Raw genomic sequence first — 14,950 nt, forward strand, 5'->3', positions numbered from 1 at the left:
TTTAAAAATAAGACATATTTTACATCCAAAAAACATTAAAGAGATACAAAAAAGTAAAAAATAAAAGGATACTCAGATAACTAGAAAGAGCTCTTGGAAATTAAAAATATAACTGAAATAAGAAATTCAGTAGGTGAGCTGGAAATAAAGTTGATGGAAAATAGTAAAGGATATATTGAAAACACAGGGATTTAATCCAAGAGTTCAAGTAGATATGTATTCCAGAAAGAGAAAGAGGAAACTGGGTGGAAAGAAATTATCAAAGAAATAATAGAGGAAAGCTTCCTTGAATTGAAGTTTTCATAATGAAAGAGCTCTCTTACTGCCAAGCAATGTTAATGCAAAAAGACTCACATTAAGAGACATCATTATAAAACTTCAGAATATCTTGTTAAAGAGATTTTCAAAATTTTTCAGAAGAGAAAAGAAAAATATCAGGAATCAGAATAAAAGTCTTTTCAACAACAATACTAGATTCTAGAAAACAATGGAACAGTAACTTCAAAATTCTAAGGGAGATTTATTTCAGCCTGATATTCCATAACCAGAAACACTCTCAGTCAAGTGTGAGGATGGAATAAACGGCATTCTAGATACGAAAAGATTAGAAACATGCATTTTCCTTGCACACTTTCTTAGACCCTCCATCCCCATTTCCCATGGCTGTCTACACATATATTTGCTCCAGTCAGGACAGATTTCCTACAGCTCATTTCCGCCATGGTACCTGTCTCCTGTGGCCTCCCTCCACTCATATGCCTTCTCCTTTCTGCTGTGAAAACCAAATCTTCTACACGTTCTTCAAGAGCCAGTGCAAGCTCCACTTCCTTGAAGCCTTTAGGCCACACACATCTGCAGTGATCTCTCTATCTTTTCACCCTTCTCAGTCTCAAGAATCTTCATATGCATTTTGCTACTTTTCTCATTTTATCTGGCATTAGTCTCTGTATATGTCTGAATTCACCAACAAGATTGGAACAGTATCTTAGTGTGACAGGCAAATAGAAAGTGCTTGGTAAACATCTGATGTTTACCCAGTTAATTAGGATAATCTGATTCCTGAATCAATTGTCTTTTCATGACACCATACTTTTTTTTTTTTTTTTTTGAGAAACAGACATGGCTTGTTTATTAGAAGGCAGAAAGGATCTGTATCAAGAGCAAGACAACAGGTGAAATTGTATTCCTCAGAAGAAGCAAAAAATTACAATTTTGCAAACATAACAGGTGATTTCAAAAAAGATAAAAATTTTTTACTAAGAAAATTATCTTTTTATACAAATATTTTGGGCTTTCATTCAAAGGAAAATTATTTCATAAACTCTCAAGAATTTATGGATAGGAAAATCTTCAACTTTGCAAGGACAAAAGTAACTTGGAGGCTGACTTTATATTATTTTGAATTCAATAATGAACAATAACTGTGTTTACCAAACAATTGTAGATCATGATTGCAAAATCAAGTCAACCTAAGAAAAAAAAAAGCATATCATGACACACCCCATGGCAAATGTTCTTTTCTGTTTTTAATCAAAGGATGATACAAGCCAATTCATGCCACGTCTCACTATTATTTTCTAAATTCTATGCAAACAGGACGAGGCTTCAACTGCAGAGAGAGAGGAATGAAGAGCCTTCTTCTATTTTTGGTCTTTGTAACATTTTCTTCTGCGTTTCCCACAGACCGAAAGATGGAAAATGAAGAAAATATGCAACTGACTCAGGTACTGTCTCAATAAATGTTATTAATGACTATCAATAAAAATTTTACTTTCTTGATTGTATTGGGACTTAAAAAGACAGCTAGTTCCTACCAAAGAGTCCTGAACTTTCTTGTGAGGAGCTGCTTTTCCTTTCCTTGGCTCTAAGGACATCAAGGAAATTTGAGGGGTGGAGAGTGGGGGTGGGGTGGAGGACAGGCAGGATTTGCTACAACTTTAAGCAATAGTTACAAGTGAAGAGATAGTGAGAGTAGAAAGGGTCAGCCCTGCAAGAATGGAGGTCTCCATAAAAGCATTTGAAGACCAACCAGGAGAACCCAACTACATTTTGGAGTCACTTATCCCTATATGTATGAAAAACACATTGTTTTGGAGATTCCCTCTAAAAATCAGTCCAGTTTGCCATATTTGGTGAAATTATTTACATTTGCAAAATGGATAATCACATCTCCTCTAGAATTCATTTCAAGGAAACACCAGAATGAAAGTAACAGCAAAAATATGTAAGACACAAGATAATTTAACACAGAGAAGAAGCTTGCTTCTCTTCTGTGGAAGTTTGGAGTCTCATGGCCTGTATGGGTTTAGCCAGTTCTGGTCACACATAGCTCAATGAGTTCTTGAAAACTGAAAACACAGGGTGACTTTTTGCTTTCCTCTTTGTTTTCTTCCTCTCTTCTTTCTTCTCTCACTCCTTCCTTTCCCTTGTTACTTATTTCCTTTTTCCCCTCCTACTGCCAAAAAGGATTTCAGAAACTTTTGTTTCCTCCTGAGATGGAGATCTGCTCTCCTGTAGTCTGTGCCTTTTTTTGTCTTTTTGGTCAGGCATATCTCAACCAGTTCTACTCTCTTGAAATAGAAGGGAGTCATCTTGTTCAAAGCAAGAACAGAAGTCTCATAGACAGCAAAATTCGTGAAATGCAAGCATTTTTCGGATTGCCAGTGACTGGAAAACTGGACTCAAACACTCTTGAGATCATGAAGACACCCAGGTGTGGGGTGCCTGATGTGGGTCAGTATGGCTACACTCTCCCTGGGTGGAAGAAATACAATCTCACATACAGGTAATGCTTTGCCCCTAATCTAAAGGAACATGAAAATAATCTCCAAGGAACAAAAATAATAATAGTTTATTTTACCGAGCACTTCCTGTGTGCACGGCACTTGATAGATTTTATTTATTCTGTCCTCCCAAGAAATTTGTGACATAGGCATCACTGCTATTACCACCTTAAACACAGAGAAACAAAAGCTTATTTACCATAGGCCGTTTTACACAGCTCTTCTCAGCAGACTGGCTCTGGCAGATATGCTCTAATCTCTAGCCTCTGCCACCTCTATAAAAGCTCAGGACCAGGATCACTGCCTTCTGATTGCAGATGCTTAAAGGTACAAATGAAGTGTGCTCAAGGGAAAATGGGAAGACCCTGGAGCACAGCCAGTTCATGTCAGAGATGTGTGTAAGTCAGATTGTCAAATCTAAGGTGGACCCCAGACATCTCAAGGAAAGGGAGCTGGCTTATTGGCAGAAAGAAGATGAAGTGCACTTGTGACCTGAGATAGAGTCAGTGACTTTGACCACTGCTCTAGATCCTTCCTGGTTGGCCCCTAAAGAGTCTTTCTGATAGTTCTTCCTTCATCTTGCTGAGCCTTAGGGATTGAGATAAAAATAGGTTCATCAAGATAGGGAATATATACAAAAGGAAGATCTTTTCCTGAGTAACAAACTCTTTGTGGCTCTCAAGTGAGACTCTTAATATATGACACATGCATAAGACTGATTTCTACAAGCCGTTTGAGAAAATAAATCTCAGTTCTTTTTAGAAGATATTTATAATACAGTCATATACATAGCAAACACATACATGAGATTAATGATCTCCCACTTAAGGTGTGATCTTAGGGAATTCAGTTAACCTCTTTGAGCCTCATTTGTTAAAGTGTGATGATATTACCTGATGAATAGGACAAATGAAAGACTGAATTATATAGCGTACATAAAAGTACCTTATTTAAATAGTAAAGTAGTGTACAAATGTATCAATAGCACCATACCAAAAGTTACTGCCGCATATAATTGATGACATAGAAATTATTTTCTTTCCATAGTATGTGTTTACATGAATGTATAACCACCGATTGATATATTTTTGTTAATTTCTAAGAATCGTAAACTACACTCCAGATATGGCACGAGCTGATGTGGATGAGGCTATCCAAAAAGGTTTAGAAGTGTGGAGCAAAGTTACTCCACTAATATTCACCAAGATTTCCAAAGGGATTGCAGACATCATGATTGCCTTTAGGACCCGAGGTAAGGTTTTCAGCAGAGAAAACAATACGGCTATTTTCATCCCAGGAGCTTTGAAGAGGCTGATCTTTTTTCCCCCCATGAATTGTATCTCAGTCCATGGTTGGTGTCCTCGTTATTTTGATGGCCCCTTGGGAGTCCTTGGCCATGCCTTTCCTCCTGGTCTGGGTTTGGGTGGAGACACTCATTTTGATGAGGATGAAAACTGGACCAAGGATGGAGCAGGTGAGCCCGATTTTCTTTATGAACAAAATTTTGTTATTCATACAAATTCCTAAAAGGAATAGCTTTGCAACTAGTTGCTTTTTACTTCCCAATTTCCCTATGATTTTTCGTATTCCAGATGACATTGATGAAAGTGTCCAATGTCTATTCAAACAATTGTGCTTGTCCAGTTTAGAGCTTTATCCACACAACATCTTCATAAAGTTGTTAATCCTGTTATGATCAGAACATTCTTCCCTTACTCAGATGTTCATTCATATACCCACAATGCCTGAAGAGCCACTATGTGCCTGGAACTGTGCAAGGTGTTGTACAGACCGCAAAGTTGTACTAGAAAAGTTCCAGCTCTTCAGAGGTTCATGATCTTGTGTGATGTATAAGGCCTAGACCCACTCATCACCATACAAGGCAGCCTGTGCTGCCTGTTATACCCATGGCAGAAGTCATCTCTGGCTTGAGGATTGAAAGAAGACCCTGGGGAGATGGTGATTCTGAGTTGGTGATTGAAGGATGCCGTGTGGGTTCATGACCCATAGGAAGTCTGTTTATATGCATGAACCTCTTCTAACTCTTGCCTGTCTGCCAAGGTATTAGACCCTGGTCTTTATATTTGACTTATTTCTTCAGACTAAGTGCATTGATTTTATTTCTCCTAATGGGCCTCCCTGGCACTAAAATAAGAGATATTTTATTACTTTTCAAACAAAAAACAAAATTTACTATAGTAAAAATATGTGCCTCAAATGAAGGAGCAGGTTGAGTAGACTCTAGGGTTCTCCCACTCTTTCTTTTCTATCATTGACTACAGTCATCTTGGGTCTGGCATCTGGTTTCCCAGGTCCCAGGAAAGTGGAGGCTGTGTGTCTCTGGTAGATGGTAAGCGAGGCCACAATTCAGTCCTGACCACGTAACTCCAGACAGTCTGTGGGTCAGTTTTACAGTTTCTGCAAAACTGAAAGCCAGTGACTCAAAATGATGTGTGGCCACTCCTTGCTAAGTCTGATCATGTGATGTAATTGTTCTTCCAAGAGCTAGGAAACAAAGAGGGTAAAGAACTCAGTGCTGGCTGAACTTCAGGCACCAGAGGAAGTCTGGGATTGGTTGCTGCCACTGCCATGTGAGTTACATCAAAGACAAGAAAATGAAAGAGGTAGGGTGACACCATGACCCAAACAACAGAGTAGTTGAATGGACCACGTCTGTATCTCCTGCTGAGACATGTCCCAATATTTCTCTGGATTTGGCCTAAAGGCAGTGTGGATATGTCCAATCAGGCAGTGATAGGAAATATGTTAGTGCTCACCAAAGTCAGAATGACTCCACTTTGTCAGCCAGGCTTTACTTTCATATCTAGAGGTAGATATGAAAGTTTCACTGTCATTTCATCCCTATTAATTCCAATACTTAGTAGTAAAATTACTATTAAGCATACTGCAACAGGCCCCTTGCCAAAGGGGATGTGTGGGGTCGATTATGAAAAAGTCCAAAGTGATCTGGGCCCCAAGTTGGCAAAACTTGCTTGAGCAAAGCAGAGGATAAATATAGCCCTCCACCAAGTTCTGGGTGGATAGCCAGGCAACAATACTAAAATGGGTTATCTTCTAACTAACTACTTTACTACATTCCCTCAGCTTTGAAATTTTTGGCCCTGGGGGATGCCCAATCATATAACTCTTACCTCACTGACGTAGAAGGGAAAATGCCTTCCTGTTCTCTAATAAAAACGTAAAATCTCAAGCATACGTGACCTCCAATCAGATTTTTTAAATAGAAAATTTGACAGTAATGTATAATATATGATTACCTTCTTTACGTATATGTAAGCTGTCTCTATGGAAAGGGCACAAAAGTCTTAGTATAACTTCCTTAAAAGCAATAGACAACCGTCATCTGCTAATCCCACTGTTTCCTAAGGGGAGGACAGTCACTGCGTGGTGATGTCAGAGGAATTTGAGCACATAGAGGGGCTTTCCTGAGAATCTCCCAAAGTGAGGTCAGTGTCAAGCCTGTATGTGAATGTAAATGTTCTACACACACATGTGCACTAAACAACTGAAACAGACCTCAGAGACCGCTACAGATGCAGTGTTGGGATGGAGAAGAGCAGTGGTCTGTGGCTTGGCAGACCTTACTTGCAGGAAGATGACACACGTTATCTGTAATAAAGGTGAAAACACCTTGCAAAGCACCTGCCTTTAGCAAACATTCAGAAAGTGTTTGACACTGATGATTATGTTGGTGATTATTAGTATTAATGATAATGATGATGATTAGATAGAGTGATTTCTAGGAGAAGGAAAAAATATTCACAAAGGTACTGATGTATTATGTACCAATTTATCTATTTAGTCACATCTCCAAGAAGGCAGCAATGTTGTCTTTTTTTTCTACAGTATCATACAGCCTATAATATTGTCAGCACATGAGAGATACTCTACAAATATTTGATAAATGAAGTCACGCAACAATCCTTTACTCAACATCTACTCTGACCCATGCTCTGTGATAGAAATGGAATATACAATAGTGTACAAGACACAGACCCTGCCCTCCAGGGGTTTACAGTCTAGAGGACACACTCTTATCAAATGGCAATTAAAATTAGTATGATCAACAGTGGGATAAAGGTAACTATGGCAATGTAATAGGAGCACATAAGATAAACTCCAGCCCATATACAGAGGTCAGGGAGGAAGTGATGCCAAATCTGAGACCTGAAGGCTCTGCAGGAACTCTGAAGGCAAAGTGGAGTAAACAGCTCTAGACAGAATAACCCAATCAACCCAAGTATTAGAATTGTGGTGGAACAGAAGGCTAAAATGGTGAATACGATTCAGATTAGAATCCTATATAGAAGGTCTTGAAAGCCACGATAAATGTTTGGACTTCATTTAGATGATCTGAGTTTGAATTATTTTTTTAAAGAGTCACTTGCCCCATCCCTGTCCAACAGCATATGCAATGATATTGCCAGCCAGACAAGGGGCAGCAGCAAAAGCCAGAGCAGAAAAGCATGAAAGTCCATGAAATAATTTTTTGCCATTACATGTTTGTTTTGTGCAAACATCACTGGACAAAGCTCCATCACGAAAGGCTCAGCCTTTTCCTTAGTGTCCATAGGCTTAGTTGCAAGTCCAAAGACAGTCTTTTATATACTTAGAAACTTACAGACTGTGGGAGAGACAGAGAAATAAAAAGACAACTCCAACCATACATGGTACGACTTCTGGTGTGGTAAAGTACAGAGTACTATGGTCTTGTATAGGAGGCACAGCTAACCATTCTATCATCCACATAAAAACCTGGATATCCAGCAACCATCACTAAGCAGTTTCTCAGTCACCAGGAATAAAAGATGATTAAGACATGTTCCCTGTACTGAAAGGGTACACAGCTTGGTGAAAGAAATAGACAATGCAGTACTTATCTGCAAAGACAGAACTAAGCACTGAGTCTACAGAAGCCGAGAGAAGTACAATTAAGTCAGCCTGGATAGGAGCTGGGGGATAAGAGAAGCCTCATGTGGGAGATGGCTCTAGGGGGATTCCTGAGGAATACATAGGATAGCGGGGAGAAAGGGGGGTGAGAAAGTAATACGCTGGGCAGAAGGGATGGAGATATGGAGACAAAGAGATTAGAAAGAACATGGCATAGATGAGAAATGCAAATGATTCAATATGGCTAGCTCACGGAATGTGAAAATAAAATATAAGGCTGGGAAAAAAAGCAGGGACTAGTTCATGGAAGGTCATGTTTAGGTATTTGGACTTGATCCTACAGCCAATGGAGAACCTCTGAATAATATAGGTAGGAGAAACATGATCACATTCAGCAGCCTAAAAACAACCAAAGACTGATGGCTTCTCTCTCTCTCTCTCTCTCTTTTTTTTTTTAAATACTATCCATTTCTGAGACACCTGTTTCCTGCCATCTGTTAACTCTGGGTTATATTTCTCCATGATGTGACTAATACCAATTATCAGTCTTGAAATATTTCCCAGATAAATGATGGTGAATATGTTATAAGAATTATCTGCTGTTTGGCAAGCTTTTTCTTCATTCCCCTCAGTTACTTCCTAATCTCAGATGCAATCATTCTCCTTCTGAATGACTAATGTACTCATGTTTTCCCTGTTTTTGTTAAGGATTCAACTTATTTCTTGTGGCTGCTCATGAATTTGGTCATTCACTGGGGCTCTCTCACACCAATGATCAAACAGCTTTGATGTTCCCAAATTATGTCTCCCTGGATCCTAGCAAATACCCACTTTCTCAGGACGATATCAATGGAATACAATCTATCTATGGTGAGCAACAAATCTGAATATATGTGAACTGAATTGAAAGACTTCCAGGAAGGAAGTTGAGAAAATCACTTCTTGAAATATTATCATGAAGAAAATATTCTCTTGGGTAAGATCCTTCTGTAGGTATTTCCACATGCCTTCTTAATTCACTAAGGTATTTCTTTTCTCATCAAAGGAAGTCCACCTAAGACACCTGCTAAGCCAAAGAGACCCACTGTACCCCATGCCTGTGACCCCGATTTGACTTTTGATGCTATCACCACTTTCCGCAGAGAAGTAATGTTCTTTAAAGGCAGGTAAAACCATTCCCTTAAACACCTCAACTTCCTATGAAGATTTTTCTTTTTAAGAGATTTGGGGATAAGAGAGCTGTGGGGGTAGTGAGAATGTGTGCCTTTACTTTTCATTTTATAACTGCCCATACTTTTTGATTGTTTTATTCTGTGCACATATCTCTTACTTGTTTGATAAATTAATTTTTAAATGTTTTTAAGCAAATTTTTAAATTGCCATTGAAACAGAGTCTACTTTCAGTGACTTCTTAGCTAAAATAATACACCACTCCTGATGGTGTGTTGCAGGTGGCTTATACCATTTCAGGATCCAATTGTTAAATTTTCAAGAATTTTGTAAACTAGTTCATATCACTTTGGTAGCTTGAAACTGGCCATGGTTGGAGTATTTACACACTGGAAATCATCAAATGATAAAAATTAGGTTTTTTTCCTACCTGGAGAGCCAATTGTTAAATACACATCAACAGACCATTCCTTGAAGCTGAATCAACAAAGTGTTAGCCGTGGTAGGAAATCTCTTCTCTCACTATGTATAATTTACTGCACTTAACTTGCAACATGGTGTGTCAGTTATGTATACCATGACCATATTTTCAGAACAAAGTATCAAGACATACACCATCTGACAAGGATATAGGGGCAAAAGGAAAGAATATCTGAAATCAGACTCCTGCCACCCCCAACTATGTAGCACTGTAATGACATGCTGTCACTACCATGCTCTTAATAGCCAAGGCTGAGAGACCACTTGTCAGGGATGGGTAGCCAGCATGGGAAGGAAAATGGACTATAAGGACTTTTCAAGCCCTCCTTATAGGCTCAGAACTTTACAGCCAGAAGGGAAATCTGAGGAAATATTTAGCCATGCCAATAATAACATTTCTTTATTCTAGCAAATATCAGCACCAAAAAATTCTTCTTAGATTGCTTGGTATTGGCTTAGAATGTTGGGAATTGCTGCTTTGGCAAAAATGAGGTGATTGAGCACACTGAGAACTATTTATGAGATTTCCATGGGTATTTTGCTACTCTAAGTTCCCAAAAGAGTGGGCACAAAGTCATGTCCTGACCTTGGTAGTCCAAAAGGTAGAACTGAACTCATAACCACCTAAATTTGCTGAGGAAATTTGTATTAATGTTATAAATTGTTTGAGGAAAATATCAACCAATTAGATAAGGGACAAGTGTCAGTTTGCAGCGTTTTCATTGAAATAGATATATATACACTGTGTATAAAGTATGGTTTTCTGTCTAACACAGGCATCTATGGAGGATGTACTATGATATCACTGATGTTGAATTTGAATTAATCTCTTCATTCTGGCCATCTCTGCCAGCTGATATTCAAGCTGCATATGAGAACCCCAAAGACAAGATTCTGGTTTTTAAAGGTAATTTTGCCCATCATTATTCCTCTTCTCCCTCTGGATGCCTGAACTGCTCAGTGGGTATTTTAGTGCAAGGAATATAATCTTCATGCATGAGCCAAATAGACAGGGCTTCTGCCCTGACCTTAGGTTCCTATCATAAAGAATAACTATCCAAGGATTCTCGGTGGTTGTGAAGATAAACACCATCCCAACAGCACAGGAGAAAAGAAAACTGTATAACAAAAACTAAAAAGTCTTTTTTTCTGCCAAATAAAGGTAACCCATCTCTCTTCTATGTTCCCTTTTCACTAGGGTTGTTAGATGTGGCAAATAAAAATACAAGATGCTTTGAATTTCGGACAAACAACAAAATAATTTTTTAGTATAAGTATGTCCTTTGCAATATTTTGGATATACTTATACCAAAAGTTAGTCATTGTTTATTTGAAATTCAGATTCAATTGGTATCTAATATTCGAATTAGCAACACTACTTTTTATATGGGTTTCACCAGATTACTTGCCTTTGAGAACACTAGGGTGCTGAAATTTAGGAGAACATGTCCAAATATACTTGACTATTTTATCAGAGTTGGAAAGAATTAATACAATGAATTCAATTGACATGGGTATGCACACTACTAACTATAGGTATATATAATTTGTGTAATGTTAATGATATAAGCAGCTAAAGAAACCGGTAAGAATAAATGGAGACATAAGATTACTAAATCTCTAAGCATTGAACCTGAAAGGAACTAAGCATCTAATTATTTTCACACTTCTTAAGACAGTTATTTCTCCCTTTAGGAAATAAATCAGAAGATAATCACTTTCTCTCTTCCTAGATGAAAACTTCTGGATGATCAGAGGATATGCTGTCTTGCCAGATTATCCCAAATCCATCCATATACTTGGCTTTCCAAGACGTGTGAAGAAAATTGATGCAGCTGTCTGTGATCGAAACACAAGAAAAACCTACTTCTTTGTGGGTATTTGGTGCTGGAGGCAAGTCTACAGACAATTGACCCTTTGTTTTACTCTGGAGAAAAATATCCAGATAACTTCACTTTAACATGGGAAAAAATAAAACTAACCTACAGTCTTCCTAAAGTGTTATCTTGAAGGCAATCTCAGATGGATGGCATTCGCCAAACAAAAGAATGTTTCAATCAGTTCAAAGATCTTTCTCCAAGTTAAAAAAATAAAGATAAAATCATAAAGCTGGTGATGCCAACCAAACCGCCAATGACACACATATCCAGTCAGAATCTTTGAAACTCCAGGATGATCTCTTATTTTGATTTAACAGTTCCACAGAATAGCATCAATCCGGCAAATTATGTGGCTTTTTCCCCTCATAATTCCTTGCTTTCAAGACATTATAAGTGATTTAACCAAACATAATCTTTGCCATTTTTAATGTATTATTGATCCAACTTGTTTTCTTCCAGTAGGACTACTTTTTATTTCTACATCCTTGCTTGACTCCAAGGAGGCAGTAAAAAATTAAGCCCTCCCCCTCCAAAACAAAGATCCCCTGAAAACCTTTCAAATCCATGTCTCCAGGTATGACGAAGTTACCCAAACCATGGACAAAGGGTATCCACACAGGGTGGTAAAATACTTTCCAGGAATTGGTCTCCAAGTGGATGCTGCTTTCCAACATAAAGGTAAGCATCAGTGCCTGACTATAAGGATACTTGGAAAACTTTGCTGACTGTGAAATAGGACAGCATGAAAACTTAAATGTTTCAATTTTAACGTCATTTTATTACTCTAGAGTACATGTAAATAATAATAAACTTTATTCTGAGAGCCTTATCAAAAACTGAATAGTAAGTTCTGAATTATATTCTCTGTCATACTATTTCAAAACTGCAAAAGTACCAAAATTAACTATCACTGATCCAAGATACCTGCTAAAGATACCCCCGAAGAGATTTAAGTGTGAAAAATGACTAAGCACGTGAAGTGAACAGTGATTCTCAATCTTAATGTACATAGTTTAATATACACAGCTTAGGGTTATGAAACTACAAGTTCCTTAGAGTTTCTGAGGCAGTAGGATTGTGGGTAAGATCCAGGAATCTATAGTTTTAAAAGAACCTCAAGCAATTTAATGCATCAGTTCAGCTACTATATCTTCAAAGACAACAAACCAGACCATGCAGTAAGCAGGAGTCTAAACATGTTTTTGAGTAACACCTTCTGTTATTCTAGTGAAATCTAACACGGAACCTCAAAAACTAAAACAGATTAACCAGAAAATGAAGATGTAGGGACCAAGGCCATACTCACAGGTGCCTCTTTCTCCCCCTCGCTGAGACATTTTTTTGAAACCTAGTTTGAGAACCTCTGGCATAAACCACAGTCTGACTAGAAAGGTAGTAAGCCCTTGAAACTCATGTTTCATGCCTTGGCTTTTTTGTCAGGGAAATAAAAATAATATTTCTCATGTGACTGAGCAGAGTAAAATATCTATATAGTTACACATTTCTTTTCTTTCCATATAATGTTCAGTTATTTTATTCTATATTCATAAAATTAAAAAGTGTGGAATCATTGTATAGTGGTGCAAGATAACTAATCATGATTCTCTCTCTCTAGGATTCTTCTATTTCTTCCGAAGATCAAAGCAATTTGAATATGACCCTAAGGCAAAGAACGTTACCAGAATAATGAAAACCAATACTTGGTTTCAATGTAGAGAACCATTAAATTCATCATCTGATTTTACTATCAGTGAGGAAGAAGTACATTCAGAGGGAGTGGAGATGTTTTATCATAAGAATTTAAACTTGCTTATTTTCAGTATTGTTCATGTGCTGAAAAACTACAGTTATCAATAAATTCATAGACCTAAAATAAACCTCAAGGGGTCTTTTAATCTGAACTCTGCTTCAAAGGAGAATAGAACTATTCTTTAACGTCAAGTTGCCAGTCCTAGTTCTAAATATCTATCTAGTTAAGAGTCAAACAGCTTTTTGAGCTTCCTGATTCTTTTTACAGGAAGTTATGTATAAACAAAACTCTCACTGGACTTTAAACATATTTTATGCTTTGTAGACTTGAAGAAGTAAGCCGTGTTGTATAATAACAAAATACTGAAGACATTTATTAAACCAATCTTTAGCATTCTATTTTGTCTGGACCTTCGGAGTTGGAGAAGCTTGATAAACTGCATCCCTCATCCCTACCCATGTTCTGAACCCACTGAGAAATAACATACAGTTGGGAGAGTAAAATACCACCTTTATTACTGAAAAGTTTATATTGGAGAATGTATCTATGGACAAGCAAGCTTCCTAATATCAAATTCTAGAGTGAGCCATACTTACAAGTCATGGGAAGAGCTGGAAAGCACTATGCCTCCCCAAGAAAAAGTGAGCTGCCTACAGACTACGTGGAGCCCAAAGAGAAAGAAACAAAGATGGAGCTACATGTACCTAGTTTCTGCTCCCTAATTCAGCATTCAAATAAGTTATTCTACCTCCCAAAGAGAGGAGTAAGAGCCTAGAGAGATGCAGGAAGTGTTACACTAAAGATGATCCCCCAACAATTAAGAAACTAGCAGGAGTAGGAAAGTAGTATTCCTTCCAACCCTCCCAACCCCACCCCAAGCATAGACCAATACATTGAACAATTCCTTAGAAAGTTTAAAAGCAAGTTGTGTGCACACTGATCTCATATACAAGAAATGTAGAGATTTCTGTGTTTCCTGTGTATATGGGTCACCTGGGCTTAAACCTATTGGTAGAAATTTCCTGTCCTCTTTATATGTATCTGTTGTATGTTTAGAAACCCAACCATGTATCTGTTGGTTAAGTTTTACTTTTACACCCTCAAAGCTAAATGCTTAGCAAAGCTCTACATAAATTTTCTGACCCAAAAGATGGGAGGTTGTCAGTTGAACTTGATTCTGATTAGGTGATGGATTGAGTAGGTGTCAACTGATAGAAAATAAGCACAGAATATCTCAGGAATTCCTATAGCTAGTCCTCCAAATCACACATTTTTTTCCTTGGGTTAAGTATTACCAGATTCCTAAAAGAAAGGGATATAGGAGGAGCTTCAAGATGGAGGAAGAGTAAGAAGTGGACATCACCTTCCTCCCCACAGATACATCAGAAATACATCTACATGTGGAACAGCTCCTACAGAACACCTACTGAATGCTGGCAGAAGAACTCAGACCTCCCAAAAGGCAAGAAACTTCCCACGTACCTGGGTAGGGCAAAAGAAAAAAGGAAAAACAGGGACAAAAGAATAGGGATGGGACCGGCACCAGTAGGAGGGAGCTGTGAAGGAGGAAAGGTTTCCACACACTAGGAAGCCCTTTCGCGGGTGGAGATGGGGGTGGTGGTGGGGAAGCTTCAGAGCCACAGAGGAGAGCACAGCAACAGGGGTGTGGAGGGCAAAGCAGAGAGATTCCCGCACAGAGGATCGGTGCCGACCGGCACTCACCAGCCCGAGAGGCTTCTCTGCTCACCCGCCATGGCAGGTGGGGGCTGGAAGCTGAGGCTCCAGCTTTGGAGGTCAGATCCCAGGGAGAGGACTGGGGTTGGCTGCGTAAACACAGCTTGAAAGGGGCTAGTGCGCCACAGCTAGCCAGGAGGGAGTCCGAGAAAAAGTCTGGAACTGCCTGAGAGGCAAGAAACTTTTTCTTGCCTCTTTGTTTCATGGTGCTTGAGGAGAGGGGATTAAGAGTGCTGCCTAAA

General features: G+C 38.5%; 1 protein-coding gene across 1 annotated transcript; it reads left to right on the forward strand.

The window, feature by feature from the left end:
• Nucleotides 1–1,625: 1,625 nt before the first annotated feature.
• On the forward strand, nucleotides 1,626–13,081 carry MMP27 (matrix metallopeptidase 27). Its single transcript, XM_068554577.1, has 10 exons — nucleotides 1,626–1,724; nucleotides 2,547–2,785; nucleotides 3,887–4,035; nucleotides 4,129–4,257; nucleotides 8,403–8,564; nucleotides 8,740–8,860; nucleotides 10,121–10,251; nucleotides 11,078–11,237; nucleotides 11,799–11,902; nucleotides 12,840–13,081. Exons 1-10 carry the CDS (start codon nucleotides 1,626–1,628, stop codon nucleotides 13,079–13,081), a joined length of 1,536 nt encoding a protein of 511 aa, XP_068410678.1.
• Nucleotides 13,082–14,950: the final 1,869 nt, after the last annotated feature.

The sequence above is a fragment of the Eschrichtius robustus genome, chromosome 11, assembly GCF_028021215.1.
Source record: "Eschrichtius robustus isolate mEscRob2 chromosome 11, mEscRob2.pri, whole genome shotgun sequence".
Classification (NCBI taxonomy): Eukaryota; Metazoa; Chordata; class Mammalia; order Artiodactyla; family Eschrichtiidae; genus Eschrichtius; species Eschrichtius robustus.

Bases quoted from the DNA above. Each gene is read 5' to 3' on its own strand.
- MMP27 (XM_068554577.1), top strand. From the start codon at position 1,626: ATGAAGAGCCTTCTTCTATTTTTGGTCTTTGTAACATTTTCTTCTGCG. The intron at 1,725-2,546 runs GTACTGTCTCAA...CTTTTTGGTCAG, and splicing joins AAAATATGCAACTGACTCAG to GCATATCTCAACCAGTTCTA. The intron at 10,252-11,077 runs GTAATTTTGCCC...CTCTCTTCCTAG, and splicing joins CAAGATTCTGGTTTTTAAAG to ATGAAAACTTCTGGATGATC.